This window comes from Oreochromis aureus, linkage group 9, assembly GCF_013358895.1.
Source record: "Oreochromis aureus strain Israel breed Guangdong linkage group 9, ZZ_aureus, whole genome shotgun sequence".
Lineage (NCBI taxonomy): Eukaryota > Metazoa > Chordata > Actinopteri > Cichliformes > Cichlidae > Oreochromis > Oreochromis aureus.
In genome coordinates, this window is record NC_052950.1 from 38,620,106 (window position 1) to 38,648,026 (window position 27,921).

A 27,921-nucleotide genomic window follows, 5' to 3' on the forward strand; every position below is an offset into this window, starting at 1 on the left:
GTAATATTACATTCACAATACTTTCATTTTAATTTTCACTTAGAGTCATTCACAATATATTTTATAGATGTCTACAATATTTGAAATGTAAAAGATATAAAATGATTCCATGGAAAGTACAATACCTTACAGTGTACAATTATGACGAGGTCATTGAATCAGTGTCTGTTGTGAGTCTCAAGTAAGTTGCCTGCAATGATATTTAAGGTCCAGCAGGTGTCAGTATGGAGCAAAACAGCAACACTGTGTCGACACAGTATCGATACAGTTTGGGGAATGTGCTGAAACGCCTCACGAGGCCTCATCTACCCATCACTGCTGACCTGTAAAACAGGAGAGAAAGTGAACCCAGGAGACACGCACACACACACACTCCTGATTTACTGAGTTTGGAGAAGGGAAGGGCGATTCTGATCACGTGATTAGACAAACACAGGAAGGCGGGAGCAGCAGAGTTGGTGTGAAAAGGTGGATAGGTTGGCAAAAGGAGCATTGACTAAACATAGGACTGAGATGGAAATTAAAAGCAGCGGATCTGAAGCAAAGGGTATTGTTTGGAGGCAGGTTGTTCAGGAGTGGCAGGAGCGGTGGGATTCAGGGAGTAAGGGCGGGCACTTGTATCATTTTAAGAAGGAGGTGGCAGGGTGTAGGTTGTATGGGGGTAATAGGAGAGAAGAGGTGGTCATTACCAGGCTTAGACTGGGACATTGTGCGTTAAATAAAACACTACAGATGATAGGAGAACATGAGACGGGGCTTTGTGGGGTGTGCCAGGAGGAGGAGGAGACGGTAGAGCATGTAATACTGCGGTGCAAGGGTTATGATGTGGAGAGAAAAGTTCTGCAGAATAGATTGAGGGAGCGGGGAATCGGGAATTTAATCTGAAGAGTGTGTTGGAGGTAGTAGGGCACAGGTGAGGGACTTGGTGGGGTTTTTGAAGGCTATAGGTGTGTATGAAAGAGTGTGAGGTTTTTTTTTTTTTTTTTTTTTTTTTTTTGTTTGTTTGTTTTTTTTTTGGGGGGTTTATACAGATTGTAAGCTCACTGTCTGATCCATACTCCGGAACAGTAGGAGGCGGTAATGCTCCTTTTACGTTGGTTGCCAACCGCCGTTAAAAACAAAGAAGAAGAAGAAGAAGAAGCAGAGTTGGTGGTGCGCTGAGAGGTGGAGGCGGGTGAGTGTTGGCACAGCGTGGTTGTAGCTTTGCTGTCAGAGTGTGTGCGTGTCTGTGGACTGCAGAGGGGAGAAGGACAGTCGCGGTGAACTCGGTGATCAGTGACTCAAAGCCAGCTCAAAGAAAACTGTCTGCGCTCTTTCACTTCCGGGTTCGTCATCCATGTGACGCCGTAGTCGCTGCTGTTAGTTCTGCGTTTAACTGAGCTGCTGTGAAAAACATGTTGGCTGTAACATGTGAAACGTGTGTCAGGTGTGTCCCTCATGAGTGACGCCAGTTCATCCTGACCCACTAACAGTGTTCCGGTCACAGGCTGGAAGCTGCAGGCAGGTTTTGGTCAGTGACTTCGATCCTTTTCTGCAGTTTAAAAGTCTCTTTGGCATGAAACATGTCGTCTTTAAGAGCGATCTGTCCGTGACAGGAGCAGAAACGACAGCAACCCCAACACTAGACTTTTAGAAAAGTAGTATACAGCCTACGGTTGGGCGACATTACTCAGTCCAGTAACCGACGACAGGTGATATATTCGCGCAGGTGACTTTTTGATTAGCGGGGCGATGCAATCATGCACGACTGATTTGCGCGTTTCCCTCAGAACCAGCCAATTATCCCCTCACCCCCAACTGCCTCCCTGAGCCTGGTCCTGGTGGATGTTTCTTCCTGTTTTTCTTTGCCACATTTCATTGTTTCTTTGGTCTGAAGGATCCAGATTGGTTGACTGATGAACAGTCAACATCAATGATAACTGACACAGAGCACGTTAACAGCGAGTCTAATGTCATGCCAAAGCCTGCTGATATGTTACACAGGCTGTTAAAGCTGCAGCTGAACGTCACAAAAACTGTTTCTAATCAGCTTGTTTCTTTGTGTGAAGTTCGCTGACTTGAATATAAAAACTCTAAATTATGTTGATCAGCTCACACAGTTCACTTTGCATTCGTTCTGTCTGTCTCTGAGGAAATATGAGGACCTGATCTCAGTGCGACAGACGTTTTGCTTCAGTACAGTCTCAGTGATGAACTATGCTGAATGACCTGTTTGTAGTCCATCTGCAGGTTTGTGTAGTTTGGCTACAGCACACCCACATCAACAGTATCCTCCTTCCACCCTGCACAAACAGACGTGTTTCAGACTTTATTTGGAGGAGCAAATCAAAGTTTTTAAATTAAGAAGTGCTTTTTTAAAATGGTCTGAGGTTATTAATAAATTCATTATTAAGGCTTTAACTCTCTTAATAATTCATTTATTATGCAATAATTGGAGTATTTTAAAAAATGTCCAAATGTAGTTGTGACTTTGTCTTCATAAATTTAAACTGACAGCAGCTTATTAGCTTACAGGCGTGATTTCTCCCCAGTTTAATAAGTCTGTTGTTTGTCATGTGAACATTCTTGATAAATTAAGGAGCACATAGCAGAAGGGTGTGATACTGTTGGGAGCTCTGCTGTTTTATGGCAGCTGTCTGTAATATATTCCTGAGGGAACGACTTTTAATCTTGAACACATAATAACAAGCTTAACAAAGCATCTTTGAACACGTTACACGGGACTGAGCATGTGAAGCGTTCATTGATATGAAAGGATACTGAACTTCAAGACATGTTGAGGAGTGACATGTTTAGCCGCATGAGAACTCCTGGCGGAGCAATGGCGCCTGTGTTTGGCTTTGCCGCTGCTACAGCTCGTTGGAGGCGACAGTATAGTTTTTCACTGTCGTCACTTGTCGTTTACAATATAATTTTTGCTCTTTTGTATTCTGACTTTGCTTCTGCTGCTTTAACTTATGATCGGGATACACTTTTAAACATCAAAGACTCAATGGAGAGCTACTGTGACAGCTACAGAAAAACTTTTCCTCCTCCTCCTCTGGTATGTTCCTCACCTGAGTGCGTGCTACTGTGCACAACCCGTGACATTTCCACCCTCAAGAGACGAAAAAGGGGAACGAAGGCCGGCGTCCAGGTGAAACGGAGAAGGTACCGGAGGCTAGCTGCTTGGCTGTGGGGTGACTCTCGGTGCCTGCGACCAGTTCCTCTCCTGTCGTTTGCTGGGGATGTTACGCCGCCGCCGCCGCCCGGGACCCGAGCCCCATGGCTCGAAAGCAGTTTGCTCACTCTGTGTCCGTCATCCATTTTCCGTTTTGCTGGTGACAGCTACGTCTGCTCATCGATCAAGGTTTTTCCCAACTCTGGAGTCGCCGCCCTGCCCGGCAGGTTCACAGGTGTGCACAGGTGTCTAATTCAAGCGCCGCTGCAGTCAGCTGTAGATTTCGCAGATAAACCGTCATCAATTCGGTTCGCCCTGCTTAACGTTCGCTCTATAACGAACAAATCATTTATTCTAAATGATCTTTTTATTAAAGAGTCTCTAGATTTTATGTGTCTGACTGAGACGTGGCAGCAAAATAAGGATTATGTCCACTTGAATGAAATCTGCCCGTCTGGCTGTTCTGTCATTGGAACTCCGCGTCTGTCAGGACGTGGTGGAGGACTTGCTGTTGTTTACCAGGACAGACTCACATGCAATCTGATGACCTCGGACTTCTTTTCTTCATTTGAGTCACAGATGATGAAGGTCGGTTCTCTGAAAACCTTTTACTGTATTTTAATATATCGACCTCCTGGACCTGCTGGGGTCTTTCTAACTGAATTTAACGACCTTCTGACATCGATCATTAAATTGGAGAAGGTTGTAATATTGGGAGACTTCAACCTTCATATTGATGACGCTTCCTGTAACACTGCTGCTGAGCTCATCACTATCACTGAGTCTTTTAACTTTATGCAGCATGTTTCTGGCCCCACACATACAAAGGGCCACACACTGGACCTTGTTTTCTCTCTGGGTTTAAATATACATGATGTATGTGTGGAGGATGTCCATGTGAGTGACCATAGCTGCATATTCTTTAATTTGTCATTTTACGTGGATCCCTCACCTTCTAAATTGATGATCCAAAGGCGGATTATAAACCAGGATGCTGCTGGAAGGTTCTCTGTCATGTTTGACCCTCGCATGGCTCAAAATGATATGGATTCACTTATTTTGTCTTTTAACAATCAATGTAAATCTATTTTAGATACGGTGGCACCTCTGAAACTAACTGTTGTCCATTCTTCAAATTTCTGTCCTTGGATAAATGAAAATATTCGAAATTTTAGGAGATATTGTCGCATAAATTAGAACGTTTATGGAAGGCTTCCAAGCTTGAGGTCCATAGGGTACATCTCAAGGAATCCATTTTCTTACTTAATGACATGATAAAAATGCCAGAACTGAATATTTTGCTAATCTAATAGCTTCAAAAAGAAAAATCCCAGAGTATTGTTTGATACAATTAAGAACATTGTCTCTCCTGATGTTCCTCATGTACCAGTCTATACTAGATCTGATTGTAATGAGTTTTAAACCATTTTGTTAATAAGGTCACTGCCATCAGGCCCAATATTTCTCCATCATCCTCTCAGTATCACACTGACACGTTGCTTACCTCTGACACCTGGTCCTCTTTTACTCCTGTTACCTTACAGGACATCAGTGCTCTGCTTGGTCAGATGAAACTGACTTCAAGCCACCTTGATGTACTTCCTCCATCATTTTCATTAGTGTGTTTGACTCTATTGGCCCCTGTATTCTGGAAATAATTAATACTTCTCTTTATACTGGCTCAGTTCCCAGCTATTTTAAACAAGCTATTGTTGAACCAATATTAAAGAAATCAAATTTGGACGCATCTCTTCCAAGCAGTTACAGGCCAATATCAAAATTACCATTGGTGTCAAAGATCTTGGAAAAAACAGTTGCAGAACAACTTAACAACTTTTTGGAGAAGAACAATGTTCTGGACATTTTCCAGTCTGGTTTCCATAAATTGCACTCCACTGAAACCGCTTTGCTTAAAGTATCTAGTGACATTTTGATGGCAGCAGACTCTGGAGAGTACACCGTTCTGGTTCTGTTGGATCTCAGCTCTGCTTTTGATACTGTTGATCACAGCATCATGATGAATAGGCTGAAGGACTTGTTCGGGATTACTGGTGTTGTTTTAAAATGGTTTATGTCGTATCTGTCTGAGAGATCCTTTACTGTCTGTATCAATCATGTGTTCTCTGAAACGTCAGTTCTGCCTTCTGGGGTACCTCAAGGATCTGTTTTAGGTCCTATTCTCTTTTTGCTGTATATACTCCCTCTAGGCCAAATTATCAGACGTTACAATAATATTTCTTATCATCTCTATGCTGATGACATTCAGTTATACTGTTCTTTCAAAGCTTCTGAGTTTTATAAATTGTCTTGTTTAAATAATTGTCTGTCAGAAATCAAACAATGGTTAAATGACAATTTCCTCCAGTTAAATGCAGATAAAACAGAAACCTTGATTATTGCACCTGATCACATGCTCTCAGAAATTCAGCAGCATATCAGTTTTTAGACCCTTCATTTCAGTCGAGTCTCAGAAACTTAGGTGTTATATTTGACAGTTCAATGTCTCTTGAGAAACACTCTAAACAACTTGTCCGGAACTGTTTTTATCATTTAAGAAACATTTCTAAACTCAGACTACTGGTGTCAAAGGCAGAACTTGAGATGATTATTCATGCTTTTATCTCTTCTCGTTTGGATTATTGTAACGGTCTTTTTACGTGTCTCAACAAATCAGCTCTGGATCGCCTTCAGTCTGTACAGAATGCAGCGGCAAGACTTTTAACTGGTACAAACAAGAGGTCTCACATTACTCCAGTTTTGGCTTCTCTTCATTGGTTGCCAGTAAATTTTAGGGTTCATTTTAAAATTTTAGTTGTAACTTTTAGAGCTCTGCACGGTGAAGCTCCCCAGTATATCTCTGACCTGTTGAAACCTCATGCTTCATCCCGAGCACTTAGGTCTTCAGGTCAGAGGCTACTGGTGGTCCCACGTACTAGGTTTAAAACACGTGGGGATCGGGCTTTTCAGGCACTGGCACCTAGGCTGTGGAACTCCCTGCCGTTGTCCTTACGCTGTCTAGACTCTACTGACTCCTTTAAAAAGCAGCTGAAGACATTTTTATACAAACGGGCTTTTAATTAATTTTAACTTGTATGTCTGATCTTATTGTGAAGCACTTTGTGATTTTTATCTGTGAAATGTGCTATATAAATAAATTTTACTTACTTACTTACTTACTGACTAGAAGACGTCTGTGGACTGAAAATCAAAATGTTTCCCACGGATTTTGTTACTGTTTAAATTCAGGACTTTCTCTGTGCTCTAACAAACCATTTGGTGAATAATCTCGAGAAGTTTCTAAAGCAAATCAAACTGGGATGTAAAATGTGTCAGGTCAAAGCTGAAGCTGCTGTTTTCGTCTCAGACTTGTCTGTGTTCCACTCTTGGATGGAGCTGTGTATTTGTCCCTGTAGAAGTCACCTGTGTCCTACATGGACACAACGTCAGTGTGCCGTGGGGCAGGAAGCTGTAATGCTTAAATGGAGCCACTTTAAAGTTGTGCAGCCATCTCCTTAGAAACAACCGGCAATTTGCAGCATTAATCTCGTAGTATGTGCATTGTTGGATTTTGCTGTTATATTTTATAGTTTTTAGTAGATTTTTATCACCATTTTATTACCGTCTGATAATCTCTCTGACTGGAGCAAGCAGATCTCACAGGGGTCACAGAAGAAGAGTCACATGACCTGTGACATGACGCTCATGTGAGCGCACTTGGGTTTCAGGTTTTGTTTAGCCAGCTAACACAAAAAGAGCTCGGCTGTGTTGAACATTCTGGTCCTCCATAACTCTGAAGACAACTCTGTGAAGATGAAGACGTCACACAGAAAATCCTTTAAATGAATTGTGAGTCTCGTGTGTTCATCTGGTGAAAGTGCTTCCCTTTGACCTTTTGTTGTTCCTGTTCAGCAGATTGAAACTGAACATCATCCCTGAGGCTGAAGTCATCAGTGCCTCTGCACAGCAGAACTATGGACTACATGATGGACGAGGCGGAGGAGATCATGGATGAGTTTGACATAGAGGACTACAACATAGCAGAGCAGGGACGACACAGAGTGATTGCACTTGTGAAGAGCTGCAGAAAGGCTCGGTGGGTCCAGATGTGACATACAGTACTCAACTTAGTAGTTTCAGTTTCTTACTATGATGCTAAAGCTAAGCAAAATAGGTTTGTATAACAATAATAATAATAATTAAAGCTGCAAGCAGCGTTATGAGGGCCCTCGCACCCCGGCACGTCGGGCCACGCCCAACACCTACAACCAGCACGTCCGATCTGGTGTCACATTGATGGAATTCATGCCTAGAACCACCAGCTAACGATTCATCTCATTCACTCATTATTATAGTCGTCCCACTAGGTGGCGCTCTAACCATTACTGACAAATGGGATAACAAACATTTCCGACCTTGAGTCTCATCACGCCTGCGAACTTTGGGAGAGATTGGACATTGTGTTTTGAGTGACAGCAGATTACTGCTTTTTGGCGAGGGATTGAAACTCCACGTGCCGCCATGGCCACCCGTTTCCCTGAGCGTAAAAGCTTCGCAATTTAACATCACAAAGGTCTTTAGATTCCACACACAGGAGATCGGGTTAATCTGATGAAATCCCTTGGAGGAGTTCGTCAAAGTATGAGGCCTGAAAAGAGGTGAAAAAGTGGCTAAAATTACACCTTAATTTTAAAATGGCTGACTTCCTGTTGGATTTGGGATATTGCTCCAAGAGACTTTTTTTGTACATCTTGATATCCTCCATAAGCTTACCAGGTTTCAGACTTATAAATGAAACACAGAGCAGGGGCTGATGTTTTGAAATTTTGTAGGGGCGCTGTGGAGCCATTTTGCACTATTCAAGGAAAATGATCACATGACAACAAAGCCCTCATCACATTGGAGGTTTGGGCCAAATTCCAAGACTTTTGAAAATTTCCAAGCCCCTCAAAAGTCACTTCGTCTTTCATGGTGAACAGCGTTGCCACCAGGGTGCGCCGTTCAGTTTAAAGTCACAATTTTCGCACAGAAGCATCATGAAGGACTGATGGTGATACTCACCGCTTTTGAGGTGGCCACGATGAACCTGTGAAAATCAGTACAACAAAATGAAAGACATGACATTTCCTGGTGCCACTAGGTGGCGCTCTACGTATTCCTGACAATGGGCATATCAATCTGTTCAGTGCGGGTCTGACATCATCCCTGTAAAATCTGGTACTGATCAGCCTGGATTTCATTGAGTTACACTAATTTGTTTCTTCATGGCGAGGCGTCAATGTTAAGCGCCATGCTGCTGGGAGTCACACCCTTCAGCGAAAACTCACAGTTTTCTCTGTAACCCAAGACCAACTCCTTAAGGCTTTCCTGGAGAAATTTGAGGCTGCAGATGTCACCCATTACAATACTGTACCCCAAAGTGTAAAACATGACACTTCCTGTTCCCACTAGGTGGCGCTGTCCCTGATGTCAAATATGGCACTTGAAATATGTTCAGTGGTGGAGCCTTATCATATGTGTCCACTTTGGTCCAGATGGGACAATGTATGACAGAATGAGAGGCAATACGATTTTCATGGCGAGTCATCGAAATTCGCCGTGGCGCCACGGCCTCACCGTATCCGAAAACTCAAAAGCTCCGCAATTTAACATGGCCCAGGTGTGTAGTTGGCACTGACCAAATATGAAGCTTAAACAATGAAATCCCAAGGAGGAGTTCGAAAAAGTTCGAGGCATGGAAATGGCAAAATTAGAGCCAAAATGTCACCTTCACTTCCAAATGGCGGACTTCCTGTTGGGTTTGCATCAATGGGCCCACAGACTTTTTGTTCGTCTTGGCATGATACACATGTGTGCCAAATTTCATACATGTAGCTCAAATGATGTGTTCGTGAGGGCTGCATTTAACAAGGCATAGGTGGCGCTACAGAGCCATTTCCCAATGCTCATATGTAAAACCATTAAAATACAAAATTTTTCACCAGACCTGGCATGTGTGCAAAATTTCATGAGTTTTTGAGCATGTTAAAGCCCTCAAAAGGCCATTCATTTCAATGAAAAATAATAATAATAATAATAATTAAAGCTGCAAGCAGCGATATGAGGGCCCTCGCACCCGGTAGCGTCGAGCCAAGCCCAACACCTAAAACCAGCGCTTCCGATCTGATGTCACATTGATGGAATTCATGCATTTAACCACCAGCTAAAATTTCATCTCATTCAACCATTATTATAGTCGTCCCACTAGGTGGCGCTCTAACCATTACTGACAAATGGCATAACAAACATTTCGAGCTCGAGTCTCATCACGCCTGCGACCTTTGGGAGAGATTGGACCTTGTGTTTTTGAGCGACAGCAGGTTACTGCTTTTGGTAGTGATTGAAACTCCACGTGCCGCCATGACCACCCGTTTCCCTGAACGTAAAAGCTTCGCAATTTAACATCACAAAGGTCTTTAGATTCCACACACAGGAGATCGCGTAAATCTAATGAAATCCCTTGGAGGAGTTCGTCAAAGTATGAGGCCTGAAAAGAGGGAAAATGTCGCCAAATTTACACATTAATTTTAAAATGGCTGACTTCCTGTTGGATTTGGGATATTGCTCCAAGAGACTTTTTGTACATCTTGATATCTCCAATAAGCTTGCCAGGTTTCAAACTCATACATAAAACACAGAGCAGGGGCTGTTGTTTTGAATTTTGTAGGGGCGCTGTGGAGCCATTTTGCGCTGTTGAAGGAAAATGAACATATAAAAGAAATCCCTCATCACATTAGGTGTGTGCGCCAAATTTCAAGACTTTTAAACTTTTCAAGCCCCTCAAAAGCCACTTCATCTTTCATGGTGAACTGCGTTGCCACCAGGGTGCGCCGTTCAGTTTATAGTCACAATTTTCTCACTGAAGCATCAAGAGGGACTGATGGTGATATTCACCGCTTTTGAGGTGGCCACGATGAACCTGTGAAAATCAGTACAACAAAATGAAAGACATGACATTTCCTGGTGCCACTAGGTGGCGCTCTACGTATTCCTGACAATGGGCATATCAATCTTTTCAGGGCGGGTCTGACATCATCCCTGTAAAATCTGGTACTGATCAGATTGGATTTCATTGAGTTACACTAATTTGTTTCTTCATGGCGAGACATCAATGTTCGCCATGCTGCTGGGGTCACACCCTTCAGCGAAAACTCACAGTTTTCTCTGTAACCCAAGACCAACTCCTTAAGGCTTTCCTGGAGAAATTTGAGGCTGCAGATGTCACCCATTACAATACTGTACCCCAAAGTGTAAAACATGACATTTCCTGTTCCCACTAGGTGGCGCTGTCCCTGGAGTCAAATATGGCAGTTGAAATATGTTCAGGGGTGGAGCCTTATCATATGTGTCCACTTTGGTCAAGGTCGGACAATGTATGACAGAGCGAGAGGCAATAAGATTTTCATGGCGAGTCATCGAAATTCGCCGCGTGGCGCCACGGCCTCACAGTAACCCGAAAACTCAAAAGCTCCGCAATTTAACATGGCCCAGGTGTGTAGTTGACACTGACCAAATATGAAGCTTGTGCGATGAAATTCCAATGAGGAGTTCGCAAAAGTTCGAGGCATGGAAATGGCAAAATTAGAGCCAAAATGTCACCTTCACTTCCAAATGGCGGACTTCCTGTTGGGTTTAGGACATGGCCATAATAGACTTTTATGTGCGTCTCCGAGCGTTAGATATGTGTTCGAGTTTTATACATGTAGGTCATACCCATCTCGGGGCTCGCGTTTCTCATTTTTCTAGGTGGCGCTACTGAGCCAATTTTCCCTGGACATGTCTCACGGACATTAAAATACGTGAATTTTCACCAGACCTGACGCGTCTGCAAAATTTCATGAGTTTTCGAGCATGTTTAGGCCCTCAAAAGGCCGATTCATTTGCGAAATAATAATAATAATAATAATAATAATAATAATAATAATAATAATAATAATAATAATAATAAGAAACAGAGCAGATACAATAGGGCCTTCGCACTTTTGTGCTCGGGCCCTAATAATAATAATAATAATAAGAAACAGAGCAGATACAATAGGGCCTTCGCACTTTTGTGCTCGGGCCCTAATTAAAGCTGCAAGCAGCGATATGAGGGCCCTCGCACCCCGCACGTCGAGCCAAGCCCAACACCTAAAACCAGCGCTTCCGATCTGATGTCACATTGATGGAATTCATGCATTTAACCACCAGCTAAAATTTCATCTCATTCAACCATTATTATAGTCGTCCCACTAGGTGGCGCTCTAACCATTACTGACAAATGGCATAACAAACATTTCCGAGCTCGAGTCTCATCACGCCTGCAACCTTTGGGAGAGATTGGACATTGTGTTTTGAGCGACAGCAGGTTACTGCTTTTGGCGAGTGATTGAAACTCCACGTGCCGCCATGACCACCCGTTTCCCTGAACGTAAAAAGCTTCGCAATTTAACATCACAAAGGTCTTTAGATTCCACACACAGGAGATCGCGTAAATCTAATGAAATCCCTTGGAGGAGTTCGTCAAAGTATGAGGCCTGAAAAGAGGGAAAATGTCGCCAAATTTACACATTAATTTTAAAATGGCTGACTTCCTGTTGGATTTGGGATATTGCTCCAAGAGACTTTTTGTACATCTTGATATCTCCAATAAGCTTGCCAGGTTTCAAACTCATACATAAAACACAGAGCAGGGGCTGTTGTTTTGAAATTTTGTAGGGGCGCTGTGGAGCCATTTTGCGCTGTTCAAGGAAAATGAACATATAAAAAGAAATCCTCATCACATTAGAGGGTGCGCCAAATTTCAAGACTTTTAAACTTTTCAAACCCCTCAAAAGCCACTTCATCTTTCATGGTGAACTGCGTTGCCACCAGGGTGCGCCGTTCAGTTTATAGTCACAATTTTCTCACTGAAGCATCAAGAGGGACTGATGGTGATATTCACCGCTTTTGAGGTGGCCACGATGAACCTGTGAAAATCAGTACAACAAAATGAAAGACATGACATTTCCTGGTGCCACTAGGTGGCGCTCTACGTATTCCTGACAATGGGCATATCAATCTGTTCAGGGCGGGTCTGACATCATCCCTGTAAAATCTGGTACTGATCACATTGGATTTCATTGAGTTACACTAATTTGTTTCTTCATGGCGAGACCTCAATGTTCGCCATGCTGCTGGGGTCACACCCTTCAGCGAAAACTCACAGTTTTCTCTGTAACCCAAGACCAACTCCTTAAGGCTTTCCTGGAGAAATTTGAGGCTGCAGATGTCACCCATTACAATACTGTACCCCAAAGTGTAAAACATGACATTTCCTGTTCCCACTAGGTGGCGCTGTCCCTGATGTCAAATATGGCAGTTGAAATATGTTCAGGGTGGAGCCTTATCATATGTGTCCACTTTGGTCAAGGTCGGACAATGTATGACAGAGCGAGAGGCAATAAGATTTTCATGGCGAGTCATCGAAATTCGCCGTGGCGCCACGGCCTCACAGTAACCCGAAAACTCAAAAGCTCCGCAATTTAACATGGCCCAGGTGTGTAGTTGACACTGACCAAATATGAAGCTTGTACGATGAAATTCCAATGAGGAGTTCGCAAAAGTTCGAGGCATGGAAATGGCAAAATTAGAGCCAAAATGTCACCTTCACTTCCAAATGGCGGACTTCCTGTTGGGTTTAGGACATGGCCATAATAGACTTTTTTGTGCGTCTCCGAGCGTTAGATATGTGTTCGAGTTTTATACATGTAGGTCATACCCATCTCGGGGCTCACGTTTCTCATTTTTCTAGGTGGCGCTACTGAGCCAATTTTCCCTGGACATGTCTCACGGACATTAAAATACGTAAATTTTCACCAGACCTGACGCGTCTGCAAAATTTCATGAGTTTTCGAGCATGTTTAGGCCCTCAAAAGGCCGATTCATTTGCGAAATAATAATAATAATAATAATAATAATAATAATAATAATAATAATAATAATAATAAGAAACAGAGCAGATACAATAGGGCCTTCGCACTTTTGTGCTCGGGCCCTAATAATAATTAAAGCTGCAAGCAGCGATATGAGCCCCCTCGCACCCCGGCAGCGTCGAGCCAAGCCCAACACCTAAAACCAGCGCTTCCGATCTGATGTCACATTGATGGAATTCATGCATTTAACCACCAGCTAAAATTTCATCTCATTCAACCATTATTATAGTCGTCCCACTAGGTGGCGCTCTAACCATTACTGACAAATGGCATAACAAACATTTCCGAGCTCGAGTCTCATCACGCCTGCGACCTTTGGGAGAGATTGGACATTGTGTTTTTGAGCGACAGCAGGTTACTGCTTTTTGGCGAGTGATTGAAACTCCACGTGCCGCCATGACCACCCCGTTTCCCTGAGCGTAAAAGCTTCGCAATTTAACATCACAAAGGTCTTTAGATTCCACACACAGGAGATCGCGTAAATCTAATGAAATCCCTTGGAGGAGTTCGTCAAAGTATGAGGCCTGAAAAGAGGGAAAATGTCGCCAAATTTACACATTAATTTTAAAATGGCTGACTTCCTGTTGGATTTGGGATATTGCTCCAAGAGACTTTTTGTACATCTTGATATCTCCAATAAGCTTGCCAGGTTTCAAACTCATACATAAAACACAGAGCAGGGGCTGTTGTTTTGAAATTTTGTAGGGGCGCTGTGGAGCCATTTTGCGCTGTTCAAGGAAAATGAACATATAAAAGAAATCCTCATCACATTAGAGGTGTGCGCCAAATTTCAAGACTTTTAAACTTTTCAAGCCCCTCAAAAGCCACTTCATCTTTCATGGTGAACTGTGTTGCCACCAGGGTGCGCCGTTCAGTTTATAGTCACAATTTTCTCACTGAAGCATCAAGAGGGACTGATGGTGATATTCACCGCTTTTGAGGTGGCCACGATGAACCTGTGAAAATCAGTACAACAAAATGAAAGACATGACATTTCCTGGTGCCACTAGGTGGCGCTCTACGTATTCCTGACAATGGGCATATCAATCTGTTCAGGGCGGGTCTGACATCATCCCTGTAAAATCTGGTACTGATCAGATTGGATTTCATTGAGTTACACTAATTTGTTTCTTCATGGCGAGACCTCAATGTTCGCCATGCTGCTGGGGTCACACCCTTCAGCGAAAACTCACAGTTTTCTCTGTAACCCAAGACCAACTCCTTAAGGCTTTCCTGGAGAAATTTGAGGCTGCAGATGTCACCCATTACAATACTGTACCCCAAAGTGTAAAACATGACATTTCCTGTTCCCACTAGGTGGCGCTGTCCCTGGTGTCAAATATGGCAGTTGAAATATGTTCAGGGGTGGAGCCTTATCATATGTGTCCACTTTGGTCAAGGTCGGACAATGTATGACAGAACGAGAGGCAATAAGATTTTCATGGCGAGTCATCGAAATTCGCCGTGGCGCCACGGCCTCACAGTAACCCGAAAACTCAAAAGCTCCGCAATTTAACATGGCCCAGGTGTGTAGTTGACACTGACCAAATATGAAGCTTGTACGATGAAATTCCAATGAGGAGTTCGCAAAGTTCGAGGCATGGAAATGGCAAAATTAGAGCCAAAATGTCACCTTCACTTCCAAATGGCGGACTTCCTGTTGGGTTTAGGACATGGCCATAATAGACTTTTACGTGCGTCTCCGAACGTTAGATATGTGTTCGAGTTTTATACATGTAGGTCATACCCATCTCGGGGCTCGCATTTCTCATTTTTCTAGGTGGCGCTACTGAGCCAATTTTCCCTGGACATGTCTCACGGACATTAAAATACGTAAATTTTCACCAGACCTGACGCGTCTGCAAAATTTCATGAGTTTTCGAGCATGTTTAGGCCCTCAAAGGCCGATTCATTTGCGAAATAATAATAATAATAATAATTAAAGCTGCAAGCAGCGATATGAGGGCCCTCGCACCCCCGGCGCGTCGAGCCAAGCCCAACACCTAAAACCAGCGCTTCCGATCTGATGTCACATTGATGGAATTCATGCATTTAACCACCAGCTAAAATTTCATCTCATTCAACCATTATTATAGTCGTCCCACTAGGTGGCGCTCTAACCATTACTGACAAATGGCATAACAAACATTTCCGAGCTCGAGTCTCATCACGCCTGCGACCTTTGGGAGAGATTGGACATTGTGTTTTTGAGCGACAGCAGGTTACTGCTTTTTGGCGAGTGATTGAAACTCCACGTGCCGCCATGACCACCCCGTTTCCCAGAACGTAAAAAGCTTCGCAATTTAACATCACAAAGGTCTTTAGATTCCACACACAGGAGATCGCGTAAATCTAATGAAATCCCTTGGAGGAGTTCGTCAAAGTATGAGGCCTGAAAAGAGGGAAAATGTCGCCAAATTTACACATTAATTTTAAAATGGCTGACTTCCTGTTGGATTTGGGATATTGCTCCAAGAGACTTTTTTGTACATCTTGATATCTCCAATAAGCTTGCCAGGTTTCAAACTCATACATAAAACACAGAGCAGGGGCTGTTGTTTTGAAATTTTGTAGGGGCGCTGTGGAGCCATTTTTGCGCTCTTCAAGGAAAATGAACATATAAAAAGAAATCCCTCATCACATTAGAGGTGTGCGCCAAATTTCAAGACTTTTAAACTTTTCAAGCCCCTCAAAAGCCACTTCATCTTTCATGGTGAACTGCGCTGCCACCAGGGTGCGCCGTTCAGTTTATAGTCACAATTTTCTCACTGAAGCATCAAGAGGGACTGATGGTGATATTCACCGCTTTTGAGGTGGCCATGATGAACCTGTGAAAATCAGTACAACAAAATGAAAGACATGACATTTCCTGGTGCCACTAGGTGGCGCTCTACGTATTCCTGACAATGGGCATATCAATCTGTTCAGGGCGGGTCTGACATCATCCCTGTAAAATCTGGTACTGATCAGATTGGATTTCATTGAGTTACACTAATTTGTTTCTTCATGGCGAGACCTCAATGTTCGCCATGCTGCTGGGGTCACACCCTTCAGCGAAAACTCACAGTTTTCTCTGTAACCCAAGACCAACTCCTTAAGGCTTTCCTGGAGAAATTTGAGGCTGCAGATGTCACCCATTACAATACTGTACCCCAAAGTGTAAAACATGACATTTCCTGTTCCCACTAGGTGGCGCTGTCCCTGGTGTCAAATATGGCAGTTGAAATATGTTCAGGGGTGGAGCCTTATCATATGTGTCCACTTTGGTCAAGGTCGGACAATGTATGACAGAACGAGAGGCAATAAGATTTTCATGGCGAGTCATCGAAATTCGCCGTGGCGCCACGGCCTCACAGTAACCCGAAAACTCAAAAGCTCCGCAATTTAACATGGCCCAGGTGTGTAGTTGACACTGACCAAATATGAAGCTTGTACGATGAAATTCCAATGAGGAGTTCGCAAAAGTTCGAGGCATGGAAATGGCAAAATTAGAGCCAAAATGTCACCTTCACTTCCAAATGGCGGACTTCCTGTTGGGTTTAGGACATGGCCATAATAGACTTTTATGTGCGTCTCCGAACGTTAGATAAGTGTTCGAGTTTTATACATGTAGGTCATACCCATCTCGGGGCTCGCGTTTCTCATTTTTCTAGGTGGCGCTACTGAGCCAATTTTCCCTGGACATGTCTAGGGACATTAAAATACGTAAATTTTCACCAGACCTGACGCGTCTGCAAAATTTCATGAGTTTTCGAGCATGTTTAGGCCCTCAAAGGCCGATTCATTTGCCGAAATAATAATAATAATAATAATAATAATAATAATAATTAAAGCTGCAAGCAGCGATATGAGGGCCCTCGCACCCCGGTAGCGTCGAGCCAAGCCCAACACCTAAAACCAGCGCTTCCGATCTGATGTCACATTGATGGAATTCATGCATTTAACCACCAGCTAAAATTTCATCTCATTCAACCATTATATAGTCGTCCCACTAGGTGGCGCTCTAACCATTACTGACAAATGGCATAACAAACATTTCCGAGCTCGAGTCCCATCACGCCTGCGACCTTTGGGAGAGATTGGACATTGTGTTTTTGAGCGACAGCAGGTTACTGCTTTTGGCGAGTGATTGAAACTCCACGTGCCGCCATGACCACCCCGTTTCCCTGAACGTAAAAAGCTTCGCAATTTAACATCACAAAGGTCTTTAGATTCCACACACAGGAGATCGCGTAAATCTAATGAAATCCCTTGGAGGAGTTCGTCAAAGTATGAGGCCTGAAAAGAGGGAAAATGTCGCCAAATTTACACATTAATTTTAAAATGGCTGACTTCCTGTTGGATTTGGGATATTGCTCCAAGAGACTTTTTGTACATCTTGATATCTCCAATAAGCTTGCCAGGTTTCAAACTCATACATAAAACACAGAGCAGGGGCTGTTGTTTTGAAATTTTGTAGGGGCGCTGTGGAGCCATTAAACGCTGTTCAAGGAAAATGAACATATAAAAAGAAAACCCTCATCACATTAGAGGTGTGCGCCAAATTTCAAGACTTTTTAAACTTTTCAAGCCCCTCAAAAGCCACTTCATCTTTCATGGTGAACTGCGTTGCCACCAGGGTGCGCCCGTTCAGTTTATAGTCACAATTTTCTCACTGAAGCATCAAGAGGGACTGATGGTGATATTCACCGCTTTTGAGGTGGCCACGATGAACCTGTGAAAATCAGTACAACAAAATGAAAGACATGACATTTCCTGTTGCCACTAGGTGGCGCTCTACGTATTCCTGACAATGGGCATATCAATCTGTTCAGGGCGGGTCTGACATCATCCCTGTAAAATCTGGTACTGATCACATTGGATTTCATTGAGTTACACTAATTTGTTTCTTCATGGCGAGACCTCAATGTTCGCCATGCTGCTGGGGTCACACCCTTCAGCAAAAACTCACAGTTTTCTCTGTAACCCAAGACCAACTCCTTAAGGCTTTCCTGGAGAAATTTGAGGCTGCAGATGTCACCCATTACAATACTGTACCCCAAAGTGTAAAACATGACATTTCCTGTTCCCACTAGGTGGCGCTGTCCCTGATGTCAAATATGGCAGTTGAAATATGTTCAGGGGTGGAGCCTTATCATATGTGTCCACTTTGGTCAAGGTCGGACAATGTATGACAGAACGAGAGGCAATAAGATTTTCATGGCGAGTCATCGAAATTCGCCGTGGCGCCACGGCCTCACCGTATCCCAAAAACTCAAAAGCTCCGCAATTTAACATGGCCCAGGTGTGTAGTTGACACTGACCAAATATGAAGCTTGTACAATGAAATTCCAATGAGGAGTTCGAAAAAGTTCGAGGCATGGAAATGGCAAAATTAGAGCCAAAATGTCACCTTCACTTCCAAATGGCGGACTTCCTGTTGGGTTTAGGACATGGCCATAATAGACTTTTTGTGCGTCTCGAGCGTTAGATATGTGTTCGAGTTTTATACATGTAGGTCATACCCATCTCGGGGCTCGCGTTTCTCATTTTTCTAGGTGGCGCTACTGAGCCAATTTTCCCTGGACATGTCTCACGGACATTAAAATACGTAAATTTTCACCAGACCTGATGCGTGTGCAAAATTTCATGAGTTTTTGAGCATGTTTAGGCCCTCAAAAGGCCGATTCATTTGCCGAAATAATAATAATAATAATAATAATAATAATAATAATAATAATAATAATAATAATAATAATAATAAGAAACAGAGCAGATACAATAGGGCCTTCGCACTCTCGGTGCTCGGGCCCTAATAATAATAATAATAATAATAATAATAATAATAATAATAAGAAACAGAGCAGATACAATAGGGCCTTCGCACTTTTGTGCTCGGGCCCTAATAATAATAATAATAATAAACAGAGCAGATACAATAGGGCCTTCGCACTCGAAGTGCTCGGGCCCTAATTAATGGATTGCATTTATATAGCGCTTTTCTAGACACTCAAACCGCCTCACATTCACACACTGGTGGAGGCAGGCCACAGCTGCCCTGGGGCAGACTGACAGAAGCGAGGCTGCCATCTGCCCCTCTGGCCAACACCAGTAGGCGGTAGGGTGAAGTGTCTTGCCCAAGGACCGGGACAGACAGAGCTGGGGATTGAACCAGCAACCTTCTGGTTACAAGATGAGCTTCCCAGCCCCCTGAACCACGATCGCCCCTTAATATTAATAAATCCACACTCATCATCCAGAAGTTCAGAAAAAGCACTGGGCTCAGCAGTCGGGCAGGTTTGAGTCACACAATATAAGTCATTGTGACCAGGACTGCACAGAGCTCCTCTGGTTATCACCAGATTTTATTGCTCTGGTTGTTTGAAGATTTTAATGATTCAAAGAAAAAAGGAAAATAAGTTGATTGGTTTAATCATACATGAATGTAACACAGCTACTGTGTTTGTACAGAGGTGGAGAGCAGCTGCCTTCACCTGTCAGCTTACTTTGTTTGAGTCTCACAGGTGGTGTCATAGAGAGTTTAGAGAGCTCAATGAACTGCCCCAGCTAAAAAACTCTGCTCTCTCCTCCACCTTGTGGTACAGACTGGTACTACAGACTGTAGCTGATTAAATTCACTTCATGGATGATTTGGATCACGTTATGTTAGAGTTTGTCGATCTTTCATAAACTGCTTTTTTCTTTGAATTCCGGGACATCACTGACTTTAAAGCATGAACTAACTCGTCACTGTGAGTCCTCCCTGAAACGGTAAGTGATGTCACATTAATGTAGCTGTGCGTCAGCCTCACACTGTAACTTCACCAAAAGCTTCTGGATTTGTGTTCATTGAACAATTCCTCAAACCCATGTCCAGTAAAATCTGATGCTGTAGTGTGTAACACTGTTTTTCATTTTGAAGACCTGGGTGGCTCCCAAATTATTACATTTTTAGAATGTCTGCTCCACCATCATCATCATCAAAAAATGTTATGGTCCAAAGTTTGAATGTACAGTATATAATGATTGCTGTTAATTTAGCTTCATATGTCAAATACCTTAATTAAATATGTGTTTTTGTCCTTTAAATAAAGGCATTTTTATGTAAAATCTGTGGCAAGGGTTGTTTATCTCAGAAATTATGAAACATAAATTAAACAAAAAAAGTTCTTTTTCTTTCTTTTTTTTAACAATCAAAATAAACCCAGATCTATGATTTTGGGGCTGATAGATCAAAAATGTCTGCATATTGGGTCAATAAAATGTAAAAAAAAAAATTAAATCTCTCTTGTAAAGAAAAATTAAGAAAATGCTATTTTCATGTAACTTTCTTGAAATCTTTCATATTTTCTGTGGTCAGACTGATCGGTTGTGGACTCTCAGAGACTGACTGTGAAGTCGTGGCCTCAGCTCTGAAGTCCAACCCCTCCCATCTGACAGAGCTGGACATGAGTCTGAACAAACTGCAGGAGTCGGCAGTGAAGCTTCTGTGTGCTGGACTGGAGAGTCCAAACTGTCAACTGGAGACTCTGAGGTGGGTTCACTGACTGCAGCTGTTGTTGTTTTTCTATATTTCATATCTGTGTATGATATGTGTATCTCTGGTATGACCTCCTCTGGTAAAGTGTTAACATGTTAGAGGTACACATAGAGCAACATCAAGCGCATCATCAGATGTAACTGAAAGGAATTATTGAAATGTTCAAATATTTTCTAAAACACAGAGGAGTCAGGTGAAGCCTCACTGGTATTACATACACTTGTGATGATTATTGATGATGAGGAAAGACAGCGCCACTGTACTCTGTAAAGTCTGTATAAAGCAGTAATAAATGCTTGTCCTGAGTTTGTCAAACAACATTTAAATTTTTAAAAAATGACCACATGAATAAAATGATCTTTCCAAATAATCCAGAGAATTTGACCACCAAATATCTGCAAAGAGCCAGGCAAGTCCCGAGGAGTCGGCTGAATGGGAAGAACAAGATCTGGGCTATCAACACCTGGGGAGGAAGAAACGACAGAGACACACAGCAATCAATAATAACTTGATTAAATGTAGAGTGGTGTATAAACACAAAGAGAGTAAAAACAAAAGTAAAAGCACAGAGGGTGTCTGTGTCCTGAATCCACTCCACTAAGTCTGACAGCTCAGCACAGACAGAGAAGAACTGATGTGTGCACAATTATGACTTTATCTCCATTTTTATTTTTTATTCAGATTGGAGCGCTGCTGGTTGTCAGATATCAGCTCTATGGGTTCAGCTCTGAAGTCCAACCCATCCCACCTTAAACATCTGGACCTGAGTCACAACATCAACCTGCAGGATTCAGGATTGAAGCAGCTGTGTGGTTTTCTGCAGTGTTCACAGTGTACACTGGAGACTCTGATGTGAGTCATCGTGTTTGAGTTGTGCTGACATGAATATGATGTGAAAGTTGTCCTGACGCTGCAGACATCAGGCTGATATTATACTGATCCACACTGAGGATCTTCATGGTAAAGTCTGTTTTCTTCTGTGGTTTAAACCAGGGGTGTTAAACATAAGGCCCAGGGCCCAGAATCAGCCTGGCAAAGATTCCAATCCCACTCACTGGTCGTCTTTGGACTGTGTTAAGCATAAATGTTGGACTTTTAAATGTATTTTCATACATTTACTGACAAGATACATGGAAACACAGCTGAACAGAATCTAACTAATGAGACAGGGAAACAAAACTGAACATGAGACGGGGGACGATCAAAGTAAAAGAGGACACAACAAACACTGAGACCAGGACCAAGACGTATAAACTGTACAGAACTAAACAGGGAACACGGAGAGACGGGGTCATGACTGACTTCCACATGAGACTCTGGGGACGAGAACCAGAACCATGCTGAACTCAAGACTAAATAATACAGAGCTTGAACATAAAAATCCACGAGACACAGAATGAGTCCAGAACAAAACACTGGGTCGAAGACCCAGGATCATGACGTAGAAAGATGGAGACCTTATATTTATCAGTTTTATTCTGGGCTCATATTGAATCGATATCGTAGCGACTGTCTTCAGCTCTGAACAGATTATGAAACACTGAATGATTTCAGGCAAAAACACTGTCTAATAAACCTGCATCTTTTATTCTTCATTCAGATTGGATGACTGCAGTTTGTCAGATATCAGTTCTCTCGCCATCGCTCTGAAGTCCAACCCCTCCCATCTTAAAGATCTGGGTCTGAGCTGGAACAGTCTACAGGATTCAGGAGTGAGACAGCTGTGTGGTTTCCTAGAGAGGCCAGACTGTAAGCTGGAGTCTTTGAGGTCAGTCACCATGTTGTACTTGTACTGATATGAATATGATGTTGAAAGTTGTGCTGACACTAAACAGAAAGTTGATACTGTAATGCTGTGCACTGAGGAGTAGGCCAATGACTGTAGCAGAGCAAAGTTCTCATTTCTGGATAATTCGCTGTGAATGTACATCTTCCATCCTGATACGCTTGTTTTCTTGGGAAACGTGTTTGTGTTCTCTCCCTCATGTTTCAGTGATTTACTAATCCAAGACTGGTTATTCTGGAAAATAGTTCCTGTTTTTAAAGTAATTCCCATTTTTCCCAGAAAGAAGTAGAAATACACGACACACCTTCTGATTTAACGCTTGATGGTTTTTGCGACTGCACTTGAGGACACATTCAAATTTTTAGCAATTTTCCTTAAAGTAATGATGGACTGTTGTTTCTCTTTACTTAGCTGATTGGTTCTAATATGAATTCTAATAGCTGACAGCCCTATTTGACAATTATGTACCAACCTGACTTCTGCACAACACAATTGATGGTCCCAACCCCATTAAGAAGGCAAGAAAATGAGAAGGTGTGTCCAAACCTTTGACTGAAGTGTGGATGATCCAAGTGAGAATATGAGCCTTTAAAAAGTCCCAGTGGGTGCAGTCAAAGCAGTCCCTCAGTTCCAGTTAGGACTGGGTGATATGGACCAAAATTCATATCTCGATATTTTTAGCTGGATGGCGATATACGATATACGATATACATCTCGATATTTGTTTAATCCCATAAAGTAAGAACAAAAAGAGAGTTCTTGGTCAAAGCTTCTTTTATTAACATACAACTGTAGATGTACATGAACAATTAATCATAAATAATCCTCCATAAGTAAAATAAAAATAATTTTCTTTTCATGTATAACAAAAAGCTCACAATTGTAAACTAAATGTAAAATGTAAACCAAACAGGTGCAGAGCAAAAATAACGAGGGCAACCTGCTCTTTAAAAAGTGTTTACACTGAAGTAAAGTAAATGCTTCTTTGTGTGTATTCCTGAACAATCATCTGGTACTTTGTGCAAAAACAAAACACGTAAACAGATTGAACGCAATTAACAAAATTCCATTCTTTAGTCAGTGGGTCTCTGTGCAAATCTCCAATGACAATAAAAATATAAGGTGAAGCACCTTGCCCATGCAAACTGGGAGAGCCTGGGATCGAACCACCAACCTTCCGATTAGCAGCTGACCTGCTCTACCTCCTGACCTACAGCCACCCCAATATAGAAAGAACACAAACAATTGTCAAGGCCAACTACTGTACAGCTTACAGATTTTGTGCCAGGAAAACTAATCTGTCAACAGTATCAGGCTTCAGGGATGCCCTGTGGCAGGTTACAACGTTTCCACTGCAACTAAAAGTCCTTTCAGAAGGGGAGCTGGTAGCTGGCACACAAAGGTATTTCTTGGCCAGGCGGCTCAGTGCTGGATAGGCAACTTCATGTTCCTTCCACCATTTGAGAGGGTCAGCATCACACTCCACACAAACTGACAACAGGTAGCTAGAAAATTCATTTTCGATTGCCTCCCTCTGTGTGAAACCAGTGTTGGCGGCTGTGCTGTGCTGGAAGAAGCTTGCCAGAGATCTCTTTTTCTTAGCTGTGTGTCCTACTGCTGCTGCTTCTCGGTCTGCAGACTCAGGCACGGCTGGATCAGGCAGCTCAAACACGTGCCCTGATAGCTGAGCAGAGACTCTGCCTCCAACATGAGTTTATGTTTTAGTCCATTGATTTTCTCACTTGGGATGTATTTCGCCCTGAACCGTGGATCCACAAAAGAAGCCATGTTCAACAGGTCACTGGTGGATGGATCAGCATATTTATTGTTGAGGTAATCCACAATGCGGGTCTTGATGGATTTGCACAGCTCACTATCCTCCTCTCCAGGTGCCAGGAGACTAGTGTTAAACAGGTGTAGCACAGGTCTGACATACGACAGGGTCACATTTCTCCTGAAAGTGCATCAGTGAAGTCCTGAAGGGGTTTGAGAGCTTTCTGAACTGCCTCCAGGACCTCCATGTCCTGCCAAGTAGGGACTAGAGGTCTGGTTTTCATGTCGACAGAGAGGACTTTAGAAAGTGCTCTTTCCTGCTCCAGAACCCTCTCTATCATGACCAGCCTTGATCCCCAGCCAGCTGCTGCCTCTGTGATTAGCTGGTGACTTTAAAGACCCAGCTGTATTTGCACTTCCTCCAGCTGTAGGAGAGGCTGCTCACGACTTTCTTACACAGAGAAATAGCCCGGGTAATGCGGGCATCATCCATAGCATGTCCTGTGACACACAAAATACAAACTTTTAAAATTACTTTAATTGTTATGTTAAGAGGCAGATCGCTCAAAGGCAAATTAACATCCATCTCAGTTGTATAAGATGTGATGCTACATGTTGATGTTAAACTATCTTGATAAAATCACCAGCGAATGATTGGTGATGATTTTTCCATCTTTTCAATCTCACTATGTATTTAAAAATGTATCCCTGTCTTGTCTCAGCTGTGGTCCTCATTTACTGTCACAATCCTCAAATACAAGCACAAATACACTCCAGTAAGTTTATTGGATTTAATAGGGATAGTTTATTTATTTATTCAACTAACTTTCAATTTCTAGGTGATAGATGTATATGCTGGCTATGACTTAGGCATAGGCATGTTTAGCTCTGCAAGTGACTCTATACACTTTTCATTTATTAGCATTTTTTTTTCTCAAATCAGCAGATTCAGTGTTGCACTCACCGATGGCCGGATGAAGCCTGTGACCAAAACACTGGATCCTCAGCCGCTGGTTCAGTTGAACCGCCTTGACAATATTAGCCCCGTTGTCAGTTGTTATAGCAACCAGTCCCGTCGGGTTGAGCTTCCAGGTTTTGAGGACATCCTGCAGGGCTTCAGCTGTATGCTCTCCGGTGTGGTCTTGAGGAAAGTAGCTGGTCTGGAGACAGGCAGTCTTCAGTTCCCAGTCTTCCATGAAATGCATAGTCACACTCATGTATGGCCTCCTGGACCACATGTCGGTGGTCAGTGCAAAGTGAGACACTTTGGTGAGCTGGGCAGCGAGACTCTGTCTAACTTCAGTATACATTTTTGGCAGTGCTTCTCTGGTGAAGTATTTCCGTCTAGGTAACTGGTATCTTCGGTCAAGAGTTTTTAGCAGCTGTATAAAGCCGTCTTGTTCCACAGTTGAGATGGGGACCATGTCTTTAGCGATATGATTGGCCACTGCTTTAGTAATTTCCCCCCACTTCTCACTTTTTCTATCATGTGGCACAGCACGAGTATTTGAGTGTTGTAAGATGGTCAGTTTCACGGCAGGAACCTGGGAAGACTTTGCGGTCTGGGCTACAGCACGCAGTTTCACACACTCTTCATACTGCACTTCATGGCGCTGTTGTAAATGGTGGAAAAGATTAGTGCTCGAACCTTTCTACAGAATACATTATTCTGCTGCTCATCTGACACTTTGAACCCGAACCATCTCCAAATAATTGAGCCATTGGTTTTCTTTTTGCCGACGAGCTCCTCTTCGCTAGCTGCCGTGTCACCAACTGCAGGCCATCACATGCTCCCCTAATGGAGCCACAACACATGTCCAATACTTAGTCTGTCTTGTTGGACCAACTGGAAGAAATGATTCAAGGACTTAGTCACAGAACAGAGATTCAAATCTCCAAAATCCAACTGGCTGCATCAGGACATATAGTCTGAAACTCTGCACAGTTTCCTGTTTGAAGCTGCTTCCTGTTGGCTTCAGCTGTTTGGAGTTTCCATTTTCTAAACTTCTACATTCTGAACCTTCTTCAGCTCTGAACAGATGATGAAACACTGAATGATTTCAAGCACTTTGTCTAATAAACTTACATCTTTCATTCTTTATACAGATTGCTGGGCTGTGGTTTGTCAGAGATCAGCTGTGATTATCTGGCCTCAGTTCTGAAGTCCAACTCTTCTGCTATGAGAGAGCTGATCTTACGCGGAAACGATCTGCAGGAATCAGACATGAAGCGGCTGTTTGAGCTGGTGGAGAGTCCAGACTGCAGACTGGAGACTCTGAGGTCAGTAGAGTGATGGAGTGAGTGGGTGGTGCTGTCAGCAGTATTGTACTAAACACAGTCAGTATGAAACAAAGATCCAGTGTTTCCTGTAAAGCTGCAGCTTCTCAGTGAAGCTGTGAGAGGAGAATGGTGACAGGCTTCAGGGTTGGACAGAGAAATCGATAACAGCCAATCAAAAGGTTGTTGTGATCATGTGTTTGATGTGAAGATGACTGCTGCTTTTGTGTTCATGTCTACAGGAAATAAAGCTGGATTCCAGCTGGCAGGTGGTCCTGATTCATCAAACCTGATCTCTCACTGTTTCTCATTTCCACTCTGAACAGCTGATCAGATTTAACTTTGTCACAGCTCTGAGATCAGTCTGCAAATTACTGGCTCTTATTGTGATGAACCATGTGGTTTCATACAGGCATAAAGGCTCTCCTGACGTCCAGGAATCTCATTTGTATGCGTGTGTACTGTTAAGCTGTTGCATCCAGACATGTTCGGCGTCCTCCTCCATTTTTATTAGTCGAAAACAGATGTTCTTCAACAACTCTGTGGTTTAGTGGAACAGCATGAAATCCTTCGCTGGAGGTTCAGGACTCTCAGCTGTTTATTTCTACTGTGAACTGGATTGAAATGAAGCACAGAATTAATGATAAAAGACAGACGGTGTGTGAGCTTCATGAGAGCTGAGAGGACATCTATGACTACAGTCTCTGGAAACACTCGTTCATCTCTTCCTTTTCATCTGCAGGTGGTGATGATGGTAACAGGACGGTGTGTGTGCTGAGAGAGGAGCAGCTGTGTCCTGATGATCCAGAGAGGTTGAAGCAGCAGCAGCTTGTGTGTAGAGACGCTCTGACTGGGCCATGTTACTGGGAGGTGGAGAGGAGAGCTTCATCCAGCAGTGACTGACAGAGGAATGAAGTGCAGATGACTGTCAGTGCTGCAGAGTGAACTGCTCTGAGAACAGCTCCACTGTCAGACACAATGTAGAGTCCAGCATCATCCCTGTGTGTCCCTCTGGATCTGACAGAGGATCATCAGTGGATCTGGACTGACACGTTGCACCGGATTGTTGGAAAAAAATATTTTGTGATGTCAAAAATGTTTCATGTGGAAATGTTCAGTGATTGTTTCATAGTTAAACATAAATATAAATGTGTTCAACACATTTCTGCCACCTGGTGGCTTCAGAGAGATGGCTCTGCCCTCCCGGCTGTCCAGTTTCTGTCCAGTAGAGTTAAAACACAGGTGGAATGAACTGTACCAGTCCTCACACATCCCGTCAGAGTCGTGTTGAAGCCCGTTAGCGGATATAAAAAGAGTGGTCGAGATGCAAGGTGCTAAGAGACATTTGTTTGTATTTTCTATTTCTATACTTTTGGCCCTGTGTGGATTACACAACATCTAAATAAATTCCAACCTG

General features: G+C 42.9%; 1 protein-coding gene across 3 annotated transcripts; it reads left to right on the top strand.

Annotated features, from left to right (window-relative positions):
* The first annotated feature begins 1,059 nt into the window (after window positions 1–1,059).
* On the top strand, window positions 1,060–27,393 carry LOC116328366 (NACHT, LRR and PYD domains-containing protein 14-like). Of its 3 annotated transcripts, none has more exons than XM_039617612.1 (7): window positions 1,060–1,174; window positions 7,070–7,253; window positions 20,489–20,662; window positions 21,350–21,520; window positions 22,269–22,436; window positions 26,334–26,509; window positions 27,246–27,393. In XM_039617612.1, exons 2-7 carry the CDS (start codon window positions 7,132–7,134, stop codon window positions 27,251–27,253), a joined length of 819 nt encoding a protein of 272 aa, XP_039473546.1. In that variant the 5' UTR covers window positions 1,060–1,174; window positions 7,070–7,131; the 3' UTR covers window positions 27,254–27,393. The 3 variants fall into 3 exon arrangements, with proteins under 3 accessions (XP_039473546.1, XP_039473548.1, XP_039473547.1); XM_039617614.1 differs by having other exon boundaries at window positions 1,068–1,174; window positions 7,073–7,253; window positions 26,334–26,507; window positions 27,247–27,393; XM_039617613.1 differs by lacking the exon at window positions 1,060–1,174 and adding an exon at window positions 1,488–1,510 and having other exon boundaries at window positions 7,073–7,253.
* The last annotated feature ends 528 nt before the right edge of the window (window positions 27,394–27,921 follow it).